This window comes from Haliotis asinina, chromosome 7, assembly GCF_037392515.1.
Source record: "Haliotis asinina isolate JCU_RB_2024 chromosome 7, JCU_Hal_asi_v2, whole genome shotgun sequence".
Classification (NCBI taxonomy): Eukaryota; Metazoa; Mollusca; class Gastropoda; order Lepetellida; family Haliotidae; genus Haliotis; species Haliotis asinina.
The window spans coordinates 61,405,964-61,426,551 of NC_090286.1; the positions used below are offsets into that span (position 1 = coordinate 61,405,964).

Consider the following 20,588-nt stretch of genomic DNA (forward strand, 5'->3'; position numbering starts at 1 on the left):
TTGTCCTTTGCGCTACAGTGTGTGTGACCCTGCATTAGAGCCGGAGTACAATCTACCTAACCATGATGAATCAATGTGGCTTGTCAACTGTCATCGAGAGAAGGCAGAAGACATGCTGAAGAAGCGACCTGACGGGACGTTCCTCATCCGGCCCAAGAAGGAGGAGGGAAATGTGCATGTGTTGTCTATTGTGTGAGTAGATTAAGAGCCAATTTTCAGTGTCTGAATTAAGTTAGTTGGGTGTCCTTTGATACCTGTGAGCTAGAAATTAGTAATTTATAAGATCCATAGATATCATGCAGGCAAACATGAATATCCCTTGAATTCCCATATTTATGTAACAGTAAAGCTCATTATGGTGTCCTTGCTGTTATATATGTTGGAAGATTGCTAAAAACAGCATAAAACCATACTTACTCACTCACTCACTCAAAAACTGAAATTATTTGCTGGTTTCTTGTGCAACATTTTTAACATTCATTTTCCTTGTGTGCTGCAGATTTCGTGGGAAGGTTGGACACTGTAAGATCTACCACAGTGAATCAGGGTATGGTTTCGCTGAACCATATTTCATTTTCCAAACTCTTAAAGACTTGGTGTCTCATTACCATAAAACATCTTTAGCTGAACACAATAATGACTTGGATGTTAATCTTATGTACCCGGTGCGAGCTCCTCTCTCATCAGAACCTGTGTACTTGCGAATGCATACGCCATGAGTATGTGCACTTACACCAAGTGTTGTGTGAATGTGTAGAATGACGGTCCACATTGAAGAGGAGTTATCCCCCCCATGTGTCAGCTATTTTTCAAGGATGTTGGATAGAGAGGATGTTATACTGCATGACCGAGGACCTTTGGAGACCTGTTTGCCAGCAAGACAATTCAATATTCAGAATGGTGTCTTAGTGTGTCATGGATCCACCATGTTGGACTGGGATGTACGTGAACTCCATCGGTGGCTACAGTGTGTGTGTCAGTCACTTGACACGGTGCCCTCTTGGGCACACTTTGTGATATTCTCATAACAGAAAGTTCAAACTATTTTGCTAAATGCTTTCACAACATACTACTGAATGAGACTTTACATGAAGACGGGAACAACTGTTTCCGCGCCTGTCATAATAACTGCATAGGCAGTCTTTACCTAGATACTGACCCAGTGATGAATGACATGCAGTAATGTGTGGTCACAAGGAGAACAATACACAGGATACTCCACGCTACACAAACAAATATGTGATAAATAGACTCACCAAGGGCCAGCCAGCCAGCCATCTGGGATCAGCAGGTTGGAGATGTGTGTAGAGGCTTACAAGACTGTGTTCTTACTATACCTTCAGGGATCACTACGGTGCATGCAGGCCCTCTTCTCAAGCTGGCCCGCATCTTCACACCTTGGTAACTTGTGGGATCATCTGTGGTCTCTTATCTCTGCTGGACTCACTTCTAACAATATATTTATTGTACACACAGTCAGCTTTAAGCTGCAATGTGTTCATAGCGAAACTGTAGAGCACCTGGTGAGCAGTGTTCTTACATCTACTCCGTCAGTCTACATCATGAGGTCCGCTGCTCGACTTATCTGTGCTATCGTGCTCTCCCATTTAAACCTTTTGCATGTAAATGTGCTAACAAAAACTGACAGAAATGGCAGACAATTTGTCCCAGAAGCCAAAGATTGCTCTGTTAATTCTAATGGATACTTTAAGCCTGTGTCTCTGTTGTATCAGACTGATTTTGTATTCATGGATACATCTGACAAATGGCATATCATTACAATTATTAAATATTTGTTTTAAAAAATGGACCATATTGCATTCACAAATCACATTAGAAGCTTCAAGATGGAGTAAATCATATACACTATTTTTACCAAAATGTTCATATTCTATTAATATATTGTCATATTTCTTATATCATTACGTTCTCAACATCCCTCTCTCCTCACAAAGAATGACAAAGCAGTGCCTTTAAGTGCCATCTAATTTATTATCACATATTTATATCTTGAGAAAGATCCTCTCTTTTTTTTCAGTTAGAACAATTTTTAAAGCTATAATGTTTGAAAATAATATTTTTTCAATGATTCAGATTTGGATGAAAATGAAAATATTATTGCTGTAATATTGTTTTAGAATTGTTTGTAAGTCAGCATGTTGGTAATACTATATAATGTATGTGCAATAAGAAAGAGAACTTTTTCTTAAGCTGAAATGACTTTGGGTAGTGTATAATGTTAAGTAAATTGGCTATATCTGTGTTCTTCAACCTTTGTCAGATCATCGTCATCTATGTGTTCATATCAAAGCCACACAAACATCTCTAGTCACCAATCATTGATGCCATTCTTCACTTGCAGCATAACTGTATTTGTAGTGGCCTACCCTTCATCTCCAGCTGTGGCCTGGTCCTCCTCTGTGATGGATTAGTCCATGTTTGGAAGGAGGGATGTCAGCTTGTTTGTCAGTCTATTACCATGTACATAGCATAATGAATTCTACCAAACTGTTATGCCTGCAGGACTTTCCCGCATTGTGCCTCAATCATACTGTACAGGTAGCATGAAGCTGAATGAAGATGAAGATACATAAACTATGTTGAAATACATCTTGTTTTGTTGTCTCTGGTGTGGTGCCTATCCTCAAAAAATGAGTGTTCTTGATGAAGGGATTAATCTGTTCTGATGGGGAGTTGTCAAATCGTCCATCTGTAAGCCCCTTGAGCAGAGGTGTGTGGGTGCACTGATCAACAGTCGGACACACTATACTGGCTGGCACCTTTAGCATGGGGTCGTGGGTACACTGTTCAACTGTCGAACACACTATACTGGCTGGCACCTTTAGCATGGGGCCGTGGGTGCACTGTTCGTCGGACACAGTATAGTGAACACGTGAAGTGGTGTGTGTGGGTACACTGCTCAACAGTCGAACACGGCATACTGGGCTCTTAAACCAACATGTATCGGTCAGAGATAGATTACTGGACTTGATGAGCCAGCCTGCAGTTGTTCCAGCCCTTTACTGGAAGGTTCCAGACAGGAAACAACAACCATCCTGTACCATGTTTAGGTTAGATGCAGCTAGGGATGTGGAGGCTGGTGTCATCAGGCTCTGCTGTTGCTTAAAGATTCTGCCTTCATATTTCTAACCCTTCCCAATTGACCCCTTGTGAATGACAGAACTCGGGAGGGCAGGGAATGAATTCCAATGCCGTCTGAATCCATACATGCGACAGTGTACCACAACCAGTAGTCTCAGACATTAGCTGGCATCTGAAAATCCACTAATGTTGACAGATACTTGTAGCAAAAGATTAGAAATCAGAAGGGGTTTAATCTTTGTTGTTGAAAACACCTAGGATCTCTGCTATTCCAGCTGACCGGCTTGGCTGTCCAAGTAAGGAGGTATTGATCTGGAGACTGTATACACTACAGGATAATATCCGTCTGCTGCCGTAAGTAAGTACTAGATTCTCTATGCTGATAAGTCAGCAGTACTGGAGTCCAATGCTGCTAAATTTGCAGTTTGGAGTCGTCTGCTACCAAATGTGCAGTACTGGAGTCTATATGCTGCCAAATTGTCATAACGTGACTCCAGCGCTATCAAATGTGCAGTACTGGAGTCTATATGCTGCCAAATTGTCATAACGTGACTCCAGTGCTATCAAATGTGCAGTACTGGAGTCTATATGCAGCCAAATTGTCATAAGGTGACTCCAGTGCTATCAAATGTGCAGTACTGGAGTTTATATGCAGCCAAATTGTCATAACGTGACTCCAGTGCTATCAAATGTGCAGTACATGAGTCAAATGGAATCCTATGCAACTAAATGAGCAGTGTCAGAGTCTGTATGCTGGAAAATTGTCAGAAGTGGAGTCCAATGCTACCACATATGCAGTACAAGTCTGTATGCAGCCAAATGGACAGTGCCAGAGTCTGTATGCTGGAAAATTGTCAGAAGTGGAGTCCAATGCTACCACATATGCAGTACAAGTCTGTATGCAGCCAAATGGACAGTGCCAGAGTCTGTATGCTCCAAGACGTTTGTCTGTTCCAGTATCCACGTGTACATCTGTCTTACACCACTTGGAGACAGTTGATGCATTGAAATATAAAATGGGAGTGAGTGGGTTGTGTTTTAGCCGTACTCAGCAATATTCCAGCTATGTGACGGCGCTCTGTAAATAGTCGAGTCTGGACCAGACAATCCAGTGATCAACAACATGAGCATCGATCTGCGCTTTTGGAAACCGATGACATTTGTCAACCAAGTCAGCGAGCCTGACCACCCGATCCCGTTAGTCGCCTCTTACGACAAGCATAGTCGCCGTTTATGGCAAGCATGGGTTGCTGAAGGCCTATTCTACCACGGGACCTTCACGGGTTTACAAAATGGGAATATGAATGTGTGAAATGTGGAGTCAACAATAATTAAGGTATACGTGTTGCCCTGTCAGATAATCAAGTATGATCCAGTGTGGGTAGTGTGGCTGAACTAAATCAGTCAACTGACCCCTTGCAACAACACACGCAAGAGGTCATCTCCCAGTTGTTGTGAACCAATCTTTACCCACACCACGAGTATTCACGCTCAACATAATTAACACTTCTTTCCCAACCAGATCCAAGGAAGCCCCTATCAACAGTGACAAATACTCCCATCAGTCATCGGTGACAACAAACTGCATTAACTATTCTGGAAGTCTTCCCTCTTCCATTCATTTCTTCAGGTGGTTTGAGACGCCCACGCTAGTTGAGATGGAGTGGATATGCTCCAGGTGTGTACAGTCTAATGGAGGAAGCCTTGACCACGTCTAAGTATGGCTGCAGCCCGTCGGGGAACTCACTAATTAACGCTTAGTCAGCGCAAAGGTCAGGAGGACCAACGCGCACCACTAAATCATTTAATTCACTCAAAATTACTCAAAGCTGAAGTATTTATAAAGATCTGACATCATCGTTGTTCAAAAGTAGACTTTTGCTATGCCAAAAAGAGTTGAATTATTAACTTGGCAAATCTAACTACTTTCGGCAGAATGCATGCAAGCAGCAAACCCCTCACTGGGTCAAGTTGGAGTGGAAGCCTTGCAGCCAGCCATCTTCTCCACTAGTACTGACTAGCAAGGAGACACCTTTCCTGTTGATCTCTGCTAATAATGGCAATACTCATTTTGCTCCAGGGACATTTGTGCACGTTTGGAAGGGTTCGCAAGTGTAGTAGATCAGAGACTCTCAAATAGTGTATGTTATGATATATTAGGAGATGTAGAATATTGTCGTCAGATTGAGAGAGTGAGTTGAGTAGTAACATGGGGCATTGCTACGCTTGACCCACGCCAGCGTGATGCAGGGGGGGAATGCTTCTCAATGTTTGCATTTATTTGGGGAAACATGATGGTTTCGATTGTGGTGGGTAAGGGGGTGAGCAGTGATTTCAAAACCCACAGATGTACATTGCAGCCGTGAAGGCAAACAGAGGCGAGCAGGTGCATTGTCCACAGTGATGCAAGATACCAAACGAGGTGTTGGACTGATATTCTGACACAACTGCCTAAACCACAGTAAGTAAACTACGGTTTCATTGAACTCAAAGGGAAAACAACCTTTAGTTCGTCATAAACTATACAAATGGCAGGGACGAGAGTCAGTTTTATCCGTCACATCCTCTTTAGGATGTTCGTTATGAATAGTTGTCATTCTCATTATTCTCCTGACATGTGGGGAGGACGTCCGACAGCAGCAGCTTTGGTGAATTGGCATAAGAGGAAACAAGTCTCCCTTCTTCCTCTGAGGAATAGGAGACGACTCAACTCTCCTCTCGTACCCCTACCTTCAGTTTAACCCCAGTCCACTTCACCTCACGTATCCCCACCGTCAGTTTAACCTCAGCCAACCTCAGCCAACCTCACCTCATGTATCTCCACCGTCAGTCTAACCTCAGCCAACCTCACCTCACGTATCTCCACCGTCAGTCTAACCTCAGCCAACCTCACCTCACGTATCCCCACCGTCAGTTAAACCTCAGCCAACCTCAGCCAACCTCACCTCATGTATCTCCACCGTCAGTCTAACCTCAGCCAACCTCACCTCACGTATCTCCACCGTCAGTCTAACCTCAGCCAACCTCACCTCACGTATCCCCACCGTCAGTTTAACCTCAGCCAACCTCAGCCAACCTCACCTCATGTATCTCCACCGTCAGTCTAACCTCAGCCAACCTCACCTCACGTATCTCCACCGTCAGTCTAACCTCAGCCAACCTCACCTCACGTATCCCCACCGTCAGTTAAACCTCAGCTAATCTCGCCTCACGTATCCCCACCGTCAGTTTAACCTCAGCCAACCTCACCTCACGTATCTCCACCGTCAGTTTAACCTCAGCCAACCTCTCCTCATGTATCCCCACCGTCAGTTTAACCTCATCCATCTTCACCTTAAGCATCCCCGCCGTCAGTCCAACCTCAGCCAACCTCACCTCACGTAACTCCACCGTCACTTTAACCTCATCCATCTTCACCTTATATATCCCCGTCGTCGGTTTAAACCCAGTCCATTTCACCTCAGGTATCTCCACCGTCAGTTTAACCTCAACCATCTTCACCTTAAGTATCCCCGCCGTCAGTTTAACCTCAGCCAACCTCACCTCACGTATCTCCACCGTCAGTTTAACCTCATCCATCTTCACCTTATGTATCCCCGCCGTCGGTTTAAACCCAGTCCACTTCACCTCAGGTATCTCCACAGTTAGCCTTGTGAGTGTGATTTTAGTTTTTCACCGTTTTTAGCAATACTCCAGGAATGTCACGGCGGGAGACACCAGAAATGGGCTCCATGCATTGTATCGATGGGGAGAATCGAACCAGGGTCATCGGCATGACGAGCGAACGCTTTAAACACTGGGCTACCCCACTGCCCTTTGTATGTACAGGAAGGCTTCTTTTTATTATGTTACCGGATATTTACCCAGTTTCTTCCCCAAGAGCGGTTGGAGCCACCCATTCTTCAAAGTCTACTCAATGCCTTAAAAAAACTTAGTTCATCAGCGTCTAGCCTTCCAGGTTCATTCGGTTGCAACTCTAGTCTCTTACAACACAACCATGACAACGTCTACCACGATCTAATTTGCTTCTGTATTTAGCGCCGAGAAGAGAGAAAGGCTGTGCGTTTTTATCCTTCGGGGTTTGTTGAACGAACGTGCTAATTCTAATCTGTTATGGAGAGGTATTTTAAACCCGACGGGGTTTTTTTATCTTACAGTCTTGTGAACTGATGTGTGGGCGTCTAACTGAGGCTAGTGGTGGAGCGCGGGCCTAGCACCGACAGCGCCCCACTTCCGCCTTTCATAGCCTGTCTCATACTCCTGTTATCAAGCCGGCTTGAATTTCATCATTCACAACATGTTGTGCTATGTCGGTTAGGATGTGATTTAGTGAGTTAAGTGTGATTGAATTGGTCTTCACTTTACATAACCCCTGCAGTTTAATTTGCTTCTTTCATGTCCGTAGTTACTGTATAACATAGCCACATTACACATCCGAGCAGGTTGCATGGATAGTTAGTTACTGGTGTCTATCTGGGATCCTTGAACATATATTTGTGAACAGTGAAGATGCATTGATATTCACAGTCTGTCCCCCAGACGTGACGAGGATCGTGGCGAGTGAGCTGAAAGGAGCGCCGCTTTCAACACAAAAATCGTCAAATTAATGTGATGTACTAGGTAATATCTTAGGTAATCCAAGGTCATAGTTTATAGTTTCTGTTGTCAGTGTTGGGGCATTTGCTGAACGGAATCTCTTGTCAACTTTGTATAAGCCTTGCTCCAAGCCTGTACTAAATGTTAACCCTATGGATGGATTGTAATTCTATCTCGTGTAATGCTGCAAGTCTAGATAAGCGTGTGGCAGTTTTGTTATTTTGATTTATTCTCTTTAATTTCATTTAAACTAATAATGATTACCTCAGAGACTTGTGTACGTCTAACTTTGTATCTGCTTCGGAAAACTCCAGATATTGGCTAGTACTTCAGATTGCTCAGTGGGTGTATAAGGTCCTGCATTAGATGCCAATGGATGTATAGTAATTCCATTAATTCGAAGAGGCAAGTCTAGAATAGCGGACGGAACATTCACACCATTCAGGTCTACCTTAGAGACTTGTGCTAGTCTAGCCCTACATTTCCACCGTATCGAAAGTGTCGCCAAGCACGTGTATTGGTTGCCTGACGTCTTTTCACTGACTGAGTCACCAGATCTACATATAACACGTGTTTTACACCATTGCCGTTTGTGCAGCCGTGTGTTTTTAGCGCTTGCACCATAGCGTTCCGAAGCACGTGTCATTACTCGGCGTTAATCGGCACTGTCACTTTGAGATGTAAAATTAAATGAATGGCTCTTATATGCCTTCTTGTGCACAAAGTAAATGAGATGACGTTTAGATCTTCTTTAAGGACGGATCAATCACGCGACCGTCACCTAGTTCCGTATGTTCGGGCTCCATGACTCACTATCAACATGTCGCTAAGATCTCCGTCAGTGCCATCTCATCGGTAAGTGTAATTCTAGCCTCGAAGTTCCTAAAAAGTCGAATTCAAGGTTCTGAAATTCCTTTTAATAACCAAACTTTACGTCTGTATCGATCTTAATCAATGTCATCTTGATACAGAGTTAGACGGCAGTCATTTAGAAACTGTCATCGGACTTACGGTGTTTTTCAGATGAAGAATGAGGGTACCTTTATGGGTAGAAGGTCTTTATTTGGTGATAGATTCGACATATTTGTGTGCAGTATGTATACACGTTTACAGAAAGGGTTGCTGTGATAACTAAGTGGTAATGCGTTCGGCACCTGCGTCCTTTTCGGAGTAAAACCATTGAAAATTTCCCATTTAGGCATTATAGTTGCTTTGTATTCTTAGTTTGAATTGAAACGTTACCTAAACGAAGGGTGCTTAAACATCACGTTAAATGTTTTACTCTGTTGTTTATTGGGGCTCCACATATATATTGTAACGCGTCTATGACGATACATTCTTACTGCACAGTAGTGATTTAACTTGAGTGAAACAACATGTCGTCCTCACTAACACTAGAGTCAAGTGATGGGCCTCTGTACAACTGTTATAGCATAGTTGTGAACATTAACACATCGTTCATAAGGATTTGTAAACAAAAGACTCGAATCTACCTGTCTGTCTCTCTCTCTCTCTCTCTCTCTCTCTCTATCTATCTATCTATCTATCTATTTACTTACTTACATATTTATTTATTTATTTATTTATTTATTTCTGAAATAACCTACACTTGTAAACAACTTATCACTTCCATACTTTTGTCACTGCTATTCTATTTAATCCGTTTCTGTGCTCTCTTTTGTAACTGTGCGCAACAAAATGAAGTATTGTTCGAGATTTATTATTTCGGTTTCGTCACCCGCTCTAAAGGTTAGCATGACTCTCTTTTATGTACTATTATCATCCCAAATGACGACAGTTTGTGTTTCATATCTGGCAGTGAATGGCAAAAGGTATACAGCAAGACAAACAATTGGACTGGTGTGCGTTTTTCTTGGTGTACTGTCAATTTAAAAGAGACCGCCTAATTTAAGAAGAATGCAAGACATTACAGGTTTCTGGGGAAGACACACCAGGTTCTGTGGAAAGTCAACTTCCCTGATGCATGGTTGTATAGTTCTTAACCATTTATAACTTTCTTTTCTCAAATGTCACTTACAATCCATGATTTCAGTGTCATTCGCTTCGAACTTGTTTGCCTGAACCTTATTCACATACTTTGCCAGTGAGTTGCTATGCAGTCAGCCCTTTCTATAAGGGCTACTGTTAACCCATTTGTATGAGAACACTGTCATGTATTGTTTCTTTGTGTATGAGAACACTGTCATGTATTGTTTCTTTGTGTATGAGAACACTGTCATGTATTGTTTCTCTGTGTATGAGAACACTGTCATGTATTGTTTCTTTGTGTATGAGAACACTGTCATGTATTGTTTCTTTGTGTATGAGAACACTGTCATGTATTGTTTCTTTGTGTATGAGAACACTGTCATGTATTGTTTCTTTGTGTATGAGAACTATTGCTTATTCACTACTCATTTGTAACCATTGTCTTTGAATACACACGTGGTTGTAGCATGATTTGTTGGAATAAAAAAAAAAACTATTAAAAACAAATTTAAAAAACCCCGACGTTTCAGTGTAGATACTAACACCGTTACCAGGCAAACTGTGTCAGTATCTATACTGAGTGAGTTTGATTTTACGCCGCACTCAACACTATTCCACCTAAATGACGGTGGTCTGTAAATAATGGGATCTGGACCACACTATAAAGTGATCAATAGCATGAGCATCGATCACTCTTTGGGAACCGATGACAATATGTCAACCAAGTCAGCGAGCCTGACCATCCGATCCTGTTAGTCGTCTCGCACGTAAGTATCGGTCACTGAAAATCAATTCTAATTCAGATCTTGACGGGTTGCAGCAAAGGACTTGTCCTTCTTTCATCATTACAACTTCCAATATGCCCTTCAAAGAAAAGTCATATATCTGCTCTTACATTTACTTGTCAACGGGCTGACATTTCGGCCATGAGACATTTCATACCAAGGTAAATGTGAAAAATATGATATATTTCTTGGTGTTGTATGGTGTTGTGGTGCCCAGGTGACGAAAGACAGGTGTCACTCTTGCGATATTGGCGTGTCTGTCTTAGGCTTGTGGGTGGTCCCTTCACGGGTGTGAATTATCCATGGCTAACCACGTGTCTCTTTTCCCATAGTACAAGTTGCCACACGATCCCCAAGCCTGTGTAGCATTTTCCAAAATGTATCGTATAACAGGGTTTTTAGAGATGTTTCTTGGGCGGTTGCTTTGAGAATGGCGTGCGTCGACCGCGCCAATAACATGCGACAACGGTGCCAAACAACATTAAGGTGCACTTCATGTCCTTATGTCCATGTGATGTGTGCGTCTTGTGCGTGACTAGCCAGCAGTTCACATCTGTGGTTTAAGGTGCTTGCGTCTTGTATTGTATGCCACTAGCTAGCACTTCAAATACGTGGTTAAAAGTGCGTGCGTCCTTTGTGCGACTAGCTAGCACCTCATCTCTGTGGTTTAATGCATGTCCGTCTAGTATGCGACTAGCTAGCACCTCATATCCGAGGTTTAAGGTGTGTGAGTCTTATGTGCGACTAGCTAGCACCTCATATCCGAGGTTTAAGGTGTGTGAGTCTTATGTGCGACTAGCGCGAGTGTAACACAAGCATGCGTCTCTTGTGCGGCTGCTATATTTGACGGCACATCGGGACGTGTCTCAGCCCATCAGGCAACCACAACTGTGCAAACATGTAGTTCCTGTTCCTGAAGCAAACATGTCGTGAGGGAGGAGGTGGCACTGAGGTGGCAACTGTTACGTTTCCCTGTGGGCGGGGATGCACTTTAACGTCAAATCTCGCCATCGCAATGTCTCTATGTACTTTTATCGATGTCGATCAGGGAGGTAGATGCAACATACTCTTGAAGAACGTCTTTGGCAGCAGGCGTTGTCTCTCCAAAAGGGAGTGAGTGAGCTATGGATCTGCATGAGAGAGAGGGAGACAGGGTGAGAGAGACGGAGAGAGAGAGAGAGAGAGAGAGTGGCCGCTGTCGCTACATACCAACAGAATGTATATTTAGGGCTCGTTTAATGCTTCTTGCAGACAATCGCTCACAATCAATAGTCGCCTTCCAATAAGTGCGTATGTTAGTTGTGTCAAAGCATAGCGCGGGCTACAGTTCATTGTCTCAAGAAAAACTATTGATCAGCTGCCTTTGACATTTGCCCATGAAGTGAGTCATATGACATAATCAGTCACGTCAGCTTTACCATGATGTCCTACTGACCAAACCATGACTTCAAGGGCTTTAAACGGCTAGCTTTGAGTCTGTACAAAAATACGCGTTTATGACGTCGTTTTCAGTAGCGAAATGTCAGGTGGGGAATGACATTCACGTCGCCGCTCACAGGTTGGTGACTCTTTCACAGACGTCTCAAGAGCGTCATAATCACAGAATACAATTATTGATTTCGTCCCTGAGCTTGAAAGTAGGGCAGACCTGGTCGCTCTTCAACACACACCATGACCTGAATAGGGGCTGAATGAATCAGGGTACTCGCTATCCCGGATAGATCGGATAATCTCTTATCTGTAATTTCAGAAGAGAAAAGTTGACATGAAAGTGAAGTCTGTAAAGTTCCATACGCCAAGTAACACAATGTGCTGATGTCAGCAGTCTGTACTTCTTTATGCATAGGCAATAATTCCTCATATTGCAACGCCATTCCTTCCTCATAGTGATGTGTTAAGGAATAGTCAGACATACTGCCTTCATTGGATTACAAGTGTGCGCTTTGAGTAGGCTTCCAGGACTGAATGGTCGCTAGATTACCTCAGGTGGGTATGGGTAGACATATTTGCGAATAGGTTTCACTACAGTGCATCTAGTCATTAACCAAAATCACAAATTTTCACGAACTATTTCGTCAAGACTACATATCCGAAGAATAATTATGTATTTTTTAAGTGGAAAGAGTCTGAGAAGGTGTGGTCTGTATACCAGTGCACGATCACCTGGAGACGCCGCAGTCCCTCACTGCCAATTCTATACAGGTAAAGACAATCAACTGTTACAATGGCAAGGCTTAATCCACTGGAACCGGTGTCAGCGTATCCATGGTGATCACCCATCTAGTGAGTCACGTTCACAAGCCCCACAGGTTCCAAGAGGAGACCAAGAATAATTATATGGATTTAACACCTTAAATATATAGTACTTCAGCCATTCCTGGTCCTATCATCTCAGCAGGGAAAGACAGTCGATGTGATGTACGTGTTTAAAAGTTTCCCTTTTATAAATTTCAGGCTCCACAGAGTAATATTCCATCTATATTGCGGCCGGTGACCTGTTGCCGAGTAAGGACCAGAACACTGATATTTTGGAACAACACTCCATTCGTCGGACTGTGGTGATACCACCCGACTGCTGGTGTCTTGTGGACAAAACTTGGTGCTGGGTTTAATCTAGACTACTGCTTAGTCTCTGAATATATAATTTTGATAGTGACAAATAAACCTATCTGAATTAAAAAGGAACCCATGGGAGATCAGAAATTCAGAACCTGAGGGAATCTAGACTTGCTCCATTTAAGGCTTTAGCATTGTAGAGAGGGTTTGGCAGTTGGGAAAATAATGCGGTTCAGGGACTGTGACACAGAGTAGTTTTAATCCTGCCCAGTGTTCTGTACAAGGGCGACGACTTTGTCGAAACCAGTGCGCAAAGGCATGGCCTTTGCAGAGAAACGTCATGTTTGGTTTGTGACGTCATATGCGTCGGCATTATATGGCTCCATGTAGAAAATGCTCGCTAGAAGAAGTACAGGGATTAACTTCATTGTCTGCATGCGTCACACATATCCTCGACGCTCAGGCTACTATCAACCCAGGCGAGGTTGAATGTCTACCACGAGGCAGAACCCAAAGTTACATTGGCACGTCCAGAAGGGATGGTGGGGTGGGGTTTCTCTCTATTTAGAGCTGACTACATACTACATTAAAGTTAATGTTTTCCAGTGGCAGACATCGTATGCGAAAACACTGCATGCTGAAGCTTTCATGCAGATACTTAGGAGCGAGAAACAACAATCGAATAAAGAGGATCCTAAACACAAATGTTCGCTTGAACCAGCATAAAAACCAGATGACCCTCCCTTGCTGACAATTCACTGTAATGTCTTGTCAATACTCAGTATATTTACCGGCCGCTGGGATATAGCTGGGTGCAGCGTTATCAACAAACAAACCAAACAACCCATATTGTCAAAATATTCAGTGGAATCAACACTCCAGATATTACCTTTCCATCGGCATTCGCTGTATTATATTTCATAGAGCCGTTCCCTAATACTTTGTCAGTCAGTGTAAAAGGACGATCAGTTACATGTCTATCTTGGTCTGTGTCAAGTGATTCAATTCACCCTGGTGTACTTTGTGATTAATTACCCAGTGTCTTGGCCCTCATGAGCTACTGACATCTTGGTTTCCTGTTTGGGGTCAAGTCGTGCTTTGTAAGCCACTGTCAGGCAACAATGGCCGATGTGACGCACACCTATATATAATACATCCACTTAGAATCAAATGTCATGAAAACCTTCCTCCGCCCACATACGTGTTGGACCCGTCATGCTGGGGCATCACTTCTAGAACAATATGTGCGTATTGTAAGTTGTCTTGTAGTCCAGGATCTCGCACGACGATCGGTGCAGTTTCATTTGGACATGCGTACAGCACGTGGGTTGCCAAGGTTAAGGCTGACGCCGCCCCTCTAGCTGATTGACAGGTCGTGACGTAACTAGTTGAGAGGCATTTCCCCTGCAGATACAAACCTACCGAGACACAGGTGGGGATGCGTGTGATAGGATCATACACCCAACCCCCAGGCCAAGCGCTGACAGATTGCTGGGGGTGAGAAGACAGGGTTGCCCGTCTTTTTCAACTAGCAACATTTTATAATCTAACGTGCACGACTGCACAAAGCCACTGAGATAGCGAGAGCCATGACAAGCTGGTAATGTGGCGAATACTGGTCAAGTCGGAGAATCCCGCTGTTGGAGCTTCGCTGGATCATCACTAAACGTGTAGTAGAGGGAGAAGCTGTACTGCCAGCCGCTGTATAAATCTTACATCAGTATTTCAGACAGAAACAATAATTATATTTAGCACAGGAACAAATTACGATGGGAGCATTATGGTGAATGTCGGCATCATTACACAAAACAACAACTGTTTTAAATACAAGATGAAGCGGATATTAGATAAATCTTTCCTTTGAATGTTTAGGACCTTATTTTGTCGGGTTTTTTTTTGTTGTTGTTGTTGCAATTCGTTTTTTTATATACATTGGGAAAAAAAGAACTGCAATTATAACACATCAGAAAATGGGATATCTTTTGACCACGAGGTTTGCACAACATCATGAAATGTACAGTTCTACACCATGACGTGTACAGTTCTACACCATGGCATGTACAGTTCTACATCATGACATGTTCACTTCTACACCATGACGTGTACACTTCTACATCATGACGTGTACAGTTCTACACCATGTCATGTACAGTTCTACACCATGACGTGTACAGTTCTACACCATGACATGTACAGTTCTACACCATGGCATGTAACGTTCTACACCATGACATGTAAAGTTCTACACCATGACATGTACACTTCTACACCATGACGTGTACAGTTCTACACCATGTCATGTACAGTTCTACACCATGACATGTAAAGTTCTACACCATGACGTGTACACTTCTACACCATGACATGTACAGTTCTACACCATGACATGTAAAGTTCTACACCATGACGTGTACACTTCTACACCATGACATGTACACTTCTACACCATGACGTGTATACTTCTACACCATGACGTGTATACTTCTACACCATGACATGTACACTTCTACACCATGACATGTACACTTCTACACCATGACATGTACACTTCTAAGCCAAGAATGTACAGTTCTATACCATGACGTGTACAATTGTACACAATAACATGTACAGTTCTACATGACATGTACAGTTCTACATGACGTGTACACTTCTACATCATGACGAGTACAGTTGTACACAATGACGTGCAGTTCTACATGATGTGTACAGTTCTACATCATGACGAGTACATTTCTACACCCTGAAATGTACAGTTCTACACCATGACATATACATTTCTACATCATGACACGTACAGATATATTTCATGACGTGTACAGTTCGACACCATGACGTGCACACTTCTGCACCATGACGTATAGTTCGAAACCATGACGTCTAGTGACTTAAACACTGCAGAAACCAGCCACACTTCTAAAATAGTAACCTTCTTTCCCATTTAAAGAGGTTCCAGGTTTCAATAGAAATACTATTGTTTGTTGAGAACATTATTCCAGGGGCAAGATGCGCATCACGTTCAGTTATATGACTGGTAGGTGCGTGTCGTATACGTCATAGATAGAAGACCTTGGACTGGCTCCTAGCCATACACAGACATTAAGAACCTGGTGATGCGCAGTTCTATGCAAATACAAGAGATATGTTAGTGGCACAAGTCTGCACTTTTCATTTGCTTAAAAGGAATGTTAACCGTGAGAAACCAGTTGGAAAAAGCTATTTTTATACAACCGTGTTACATAAGTTTTCATTTAAGTCCTGGTTATCGCAATGTAGGTTCCCCAATCAGTCTAATTGATGTGCTGCCGAATGTCACTTGCGAAGAAGTCATCCATATTGATTCGAGGCGACCGTCTACAGCCGACCCACTGCCACAGGCACGGGTCTCGTTTATGGGTGCCTTCTGTAGGCGGCGTTGGTTGCTTCCGCTTGCATGGAGTAAGATACTGTACCGTATATAGTAAATATATCAAATTAAAATGAATGTTCTTTTTTTTATTAATATTTAATGTGTGTAACTAAACTAAAGGGACGGATGCCTTTAGAATTTATGAGCACATTTTAGAAAGAGACATAGGCTCGTGTTCACCAATTCCCTTTACAGTATTTTCATGGATAAATCTTTATTAAATAGGAGTAAAAGTGTAAAGGGGAAATAGCAAACTGTGTCTTTCTCACTTAGTGTATGTCGTGTTAAGTATGGCGTATGAAGTACGACATGACTGTTCGTGCTGTGATTATAACTGTACCTTTACCTATATCAATATTTGGACACTTTAATGGACGCTGACGTATGTTTTTACGCGGCTGAAAAAAATGTTTGGGCGCTCCCTTCAAATAGCGCCATCACCAAAGCCAGAGAGAGCCAGTTTGAAAATAATATTTGTGTATATCCTTCTAAGGCGAGTGTCAGTGGGCCCGGCTGTACCACAGTATTTTGATGAATGTATAATATATAGCTATGATTATTTTGTAAAACAAAGTCTGTGAAGTCGAGCTTCAGTACCTCGTGTCTGCTGATCACATCTAAAAAAACTGCACTGGAAGACCAGCGTGGAGACCACGAAATCACCACAAGGTTTTGGGCGCTCAAAACGGAAGCAATTTCGGTGTTAACAAACCGTGTGTCGTTTAGAATAAATTTGAAATAAATTTCACACATTTTGTTTAAGTACATTGTTCAACACCGAGAAGTGTTCAAGTTTATTGTTTCAAATATGCTTTAACAACGAATATGAGATACGACTTCATTTAAATTTCCAGTTACCATTGACCTTCTTGTATATTCTTGTACCTGATTACAACTTATTTGAGTCAAATTGTAGCATTACTGTTATACGGGTAGATATACCGAAGTATTTGCTTGTCAGCAAAGTGGGCATGGGGTGACCTAGTACTTAAGGTGTTCACAAGACCCGGGTTCGGCTCCTCACAAGGGCGCAATGAGTGAAGACCATTGCTGGTGTCCCCAGTCAATATATTGCTGGAATATTGTTAAAAGCGGCATAAAACTGAAGTCACTCACTCAGTTGTCAGGACATTAAAGTGCCGTGCCCCGGGAATGGTGTTTACATACAGTGTGCCTGAATCACATGGCTGGGATTATACCCAGATTGCTGTAATCGGTGTATTCTACCTGTATCCGAGGCGACTTTTACAACACCATCTAAACTCCCCCTTGTCGGGGATAGTGGTAGTTTACCACTACTTTGCCCTCATGTTGATATTTACTTTATGTCACCTCAGTCACATACACTAGGGACATACACATGGACATCAGTTTAATGTGTCATGGAATAGGAATCTCTACTTTGGACGCTGTGTGTCATGTTTGTCAATCTGTCAGTGGGTCCATGGCGCACCTGCTACCTGCATACTGAGGTCCGCTCTCCCTCAATACTGCTATCCCACAACACCACTGTGCTTCAATACTCTGTCCAATATCCTGTCCCACAATATACCGCAATACCGCTCTCCTACAATACCGGTCAATCATGAGTATTGATGCAACTGGGAGATCCCAGTCATTCTGTCAGTCAGCTGAGCTCGCGACACACCCTGCTGCTGGCCGCTGAATGTTGTCACCTTTAATTATGATTGTGACACGAGCCAGAAATAACTGCATTTACTTCCAACGTCATATCTAATATATACCGTCAACAAATTGAAACGTATGCCCCTAGGACATTCACGTGGAATGTATTAGGTTACATTTTGTATAAACGTTTCGCTCGCCTGAATGAGCGCTTTTTGTCAGTCGATGTATTTGTCACGTGTTCTTCGTCAGCACAAGAACTATTAATATTAATACAGCAATGATACGCAACATGGGTGGCCTGAGTAGGTTCAAGAATGATGAGGGGCGGTGGGGTAGCCTAGTGGTTAAAGCGTTCGCTCGTCACGCCGAAGACCCGGGTTCGATTCCCCACATGGGTACAATGTGTGAGGCCCATTTTCTGGTGTCCCCCGCCGTGATATCGCTGGAATATTGCTAAAAAGCGGTGTAAAACCAAACTCACTCATTCATGAATGATGATGATGATGATGATGATGATGATGATGATGATTTGGAGTGTTACCGGTCGCTTTCCGAGAGAATGCGAATTTCGCACACGGTTCCCAGATGTTTATCATATCCACCATATATATAATTCGACCGCTAAGGGTGGCAATATGGGAACGTCATTCTCGCTTCCGAGTGCCATTTGTTCACGTATAACCTTGCTATATCAAGAAAATACACTGTGTCAGATGTTTAGTCCCCTGTTTTGTTGTTGTTGTTTTTATACACCTTAGTTTCTGAAGTTGAACCTCTGAATGCGATCCTAAGAATGGTTCAATACAGTACATGATTCTGATCAGACTATAAAATGCCAGTTGACGATGATTAACAAGAGTTAGTGTTCACAGAAAACATGTACACAGCTAACATTCCTAATTTGACACCGAACAATTTGAACACTGACCTGATAATTCCAAATTAACCAAGGTTCGAAATGACACAAATATTTACCCATACGTTTACCCTACTGACCCTTCAGTAGCTTAGATAAATTTATCTGGGTGAAAGTCTCTTCTGGAGTGTGTGAAATGACATCTTTATATTCCCTTTGCTTCAGTGACCCTCTCGTAGCCCAGGTAAAATTAAACAGAAGCTACTTTAATATCCACGACAGCCCATGCAAGTCTAGATTTCCTTTTTGTTATATCCCTTTTTTGTATAACGAACTGTTTTGCTTTTCTGTAAAACATATTCACTACAGCGACTATTTTTAGAGCATGTTTTGTTCACTTTACTTTGTTACAGTTAAACAGGATTTATGGGTAGAATAATTTGTGACAAATTGCACAATAAAAAGCAGACAGTGCAACGTACTGTATATTGTGAATATCTAGATTAAGCAATTAAATGCTGCACACGTAATACAGAGGTTGGGAAGGAATGTTCATAATGTCGATGTTCTTATCGATAAGTTGTATTTGTTGTCTACGGAGTGATTGATTCCAGGGCTTCTAGTGGTGAAAATACGGTATCCATCGAACAACGAGCTACACGCACAAGGGAGATCCTGCTCGCAATAACTAAAACATTCTCCATGTGACGCACACGTCAACGACCTGGGTATTCCTCGACACGACATGTGTGTAACCCAGTGATGGTGCCGCCTGGACACCTGGCGGAGTCATTAGGAAACTGTTCATTAAATCAAGTGACTCATTTCATCACATTCCAATTGCAGGACTGATCGAACATGCTGTGGGCTCAATGGGGCCGTATTTACTGTGCGATGGACATTACGCCGCGTGGAGCTATCTCGCTCACAATGTTGCTGTCCACTCTTACTTCTGTAGATACGGTAAAGATTAATGTACCATATCATGTACAGGAATCAGTACAAACGTCACTTTTACTTCTGTAGATATAGTAAAGATTATCGTATACTATTATTATAATCTCATATATTCATGGAATTAATTAATTTGCTATAAAACATTTCACCGATACTGACACACAGTACAATTCAAGCTTCATTTAACTCTGTCGTAATAGCTGTCTACACTGAACACCCCCCTGCCGTCCAGGTTGAATAGGCAATACATATTACATTACGTACTAGTATGTGTCTTTGTCTGCAATATAAAACTCAACCATGCGCACGCAGCTGAGCCTAATGACTAACAGTTAACCCAGCTATTTGAATCAATATTCTCCCTCAAAAGCTCCTAACACGGTCGTGTTGCGTGACATTATGTGTCGCGAAGCCCGGAAAACAAACCTCAGCTGCTTGTGTTTACCTGTCAGACGTGGCTTGGCTCACAGCCAAGACACACTGACCCACTGACCCAATGCACGAGTCACGTGACATGTTAACCAAAGTTACGCATTCTTGTGTTGTACAGCTTTGCTTGTGCAGTGACCTTGTTTCAGTGTGAGCTATTAGAATGTGAATTATGCGTATGTGATGTGCACTAGCGCTCTGCAGGACAGCCTAGCGTGTCACGCTTTATGAGGAGAGGCTCGATAAATAGATAATTATAAAACATGCATCGTCAGCCACA

General features: G+C 42.6%; 2 protein-coding genes across 6 annotated transcripts in view; one reads left to right on the forward strand and one right to left on the reverse strand.

Annotated features, from left to right (window-relative positions):
- Positions 1-2,608, forward strand: part of LOC137291705 (phosphatidylinositol 3-kinase regulatory subunit gamma-like) — a 151,240-nt gene extending 148,632 nt beyond the window's left edge. For all 5 annotated transcript variants that reach the window (XM_067823153.1, XM_067823152.1, XM_067823155.1 and 2 more), the window contains 2 exons: positions 19-192; positions 500-2,608. In XM_067823153.1, the coding sequence (XP_067679254.1) occupies positions 19-192; positions 500-719 (394 nt within the window). In that variant the 3' untranslated portion in view covers positions 720-2,608. The remainder of the gene's footprint in view (positions 1-18; positions 193-499) is intronic.
- Positions 1-20,588, reverse strand: part of LOC137291711 (replication termination factor 2-like) — a 559,227-nt gene that overhangs the window by 339,636 nt on the left and 199,003 nt on the right. The gene's annotated exons all lie outside the window — the stretch shown is intronic.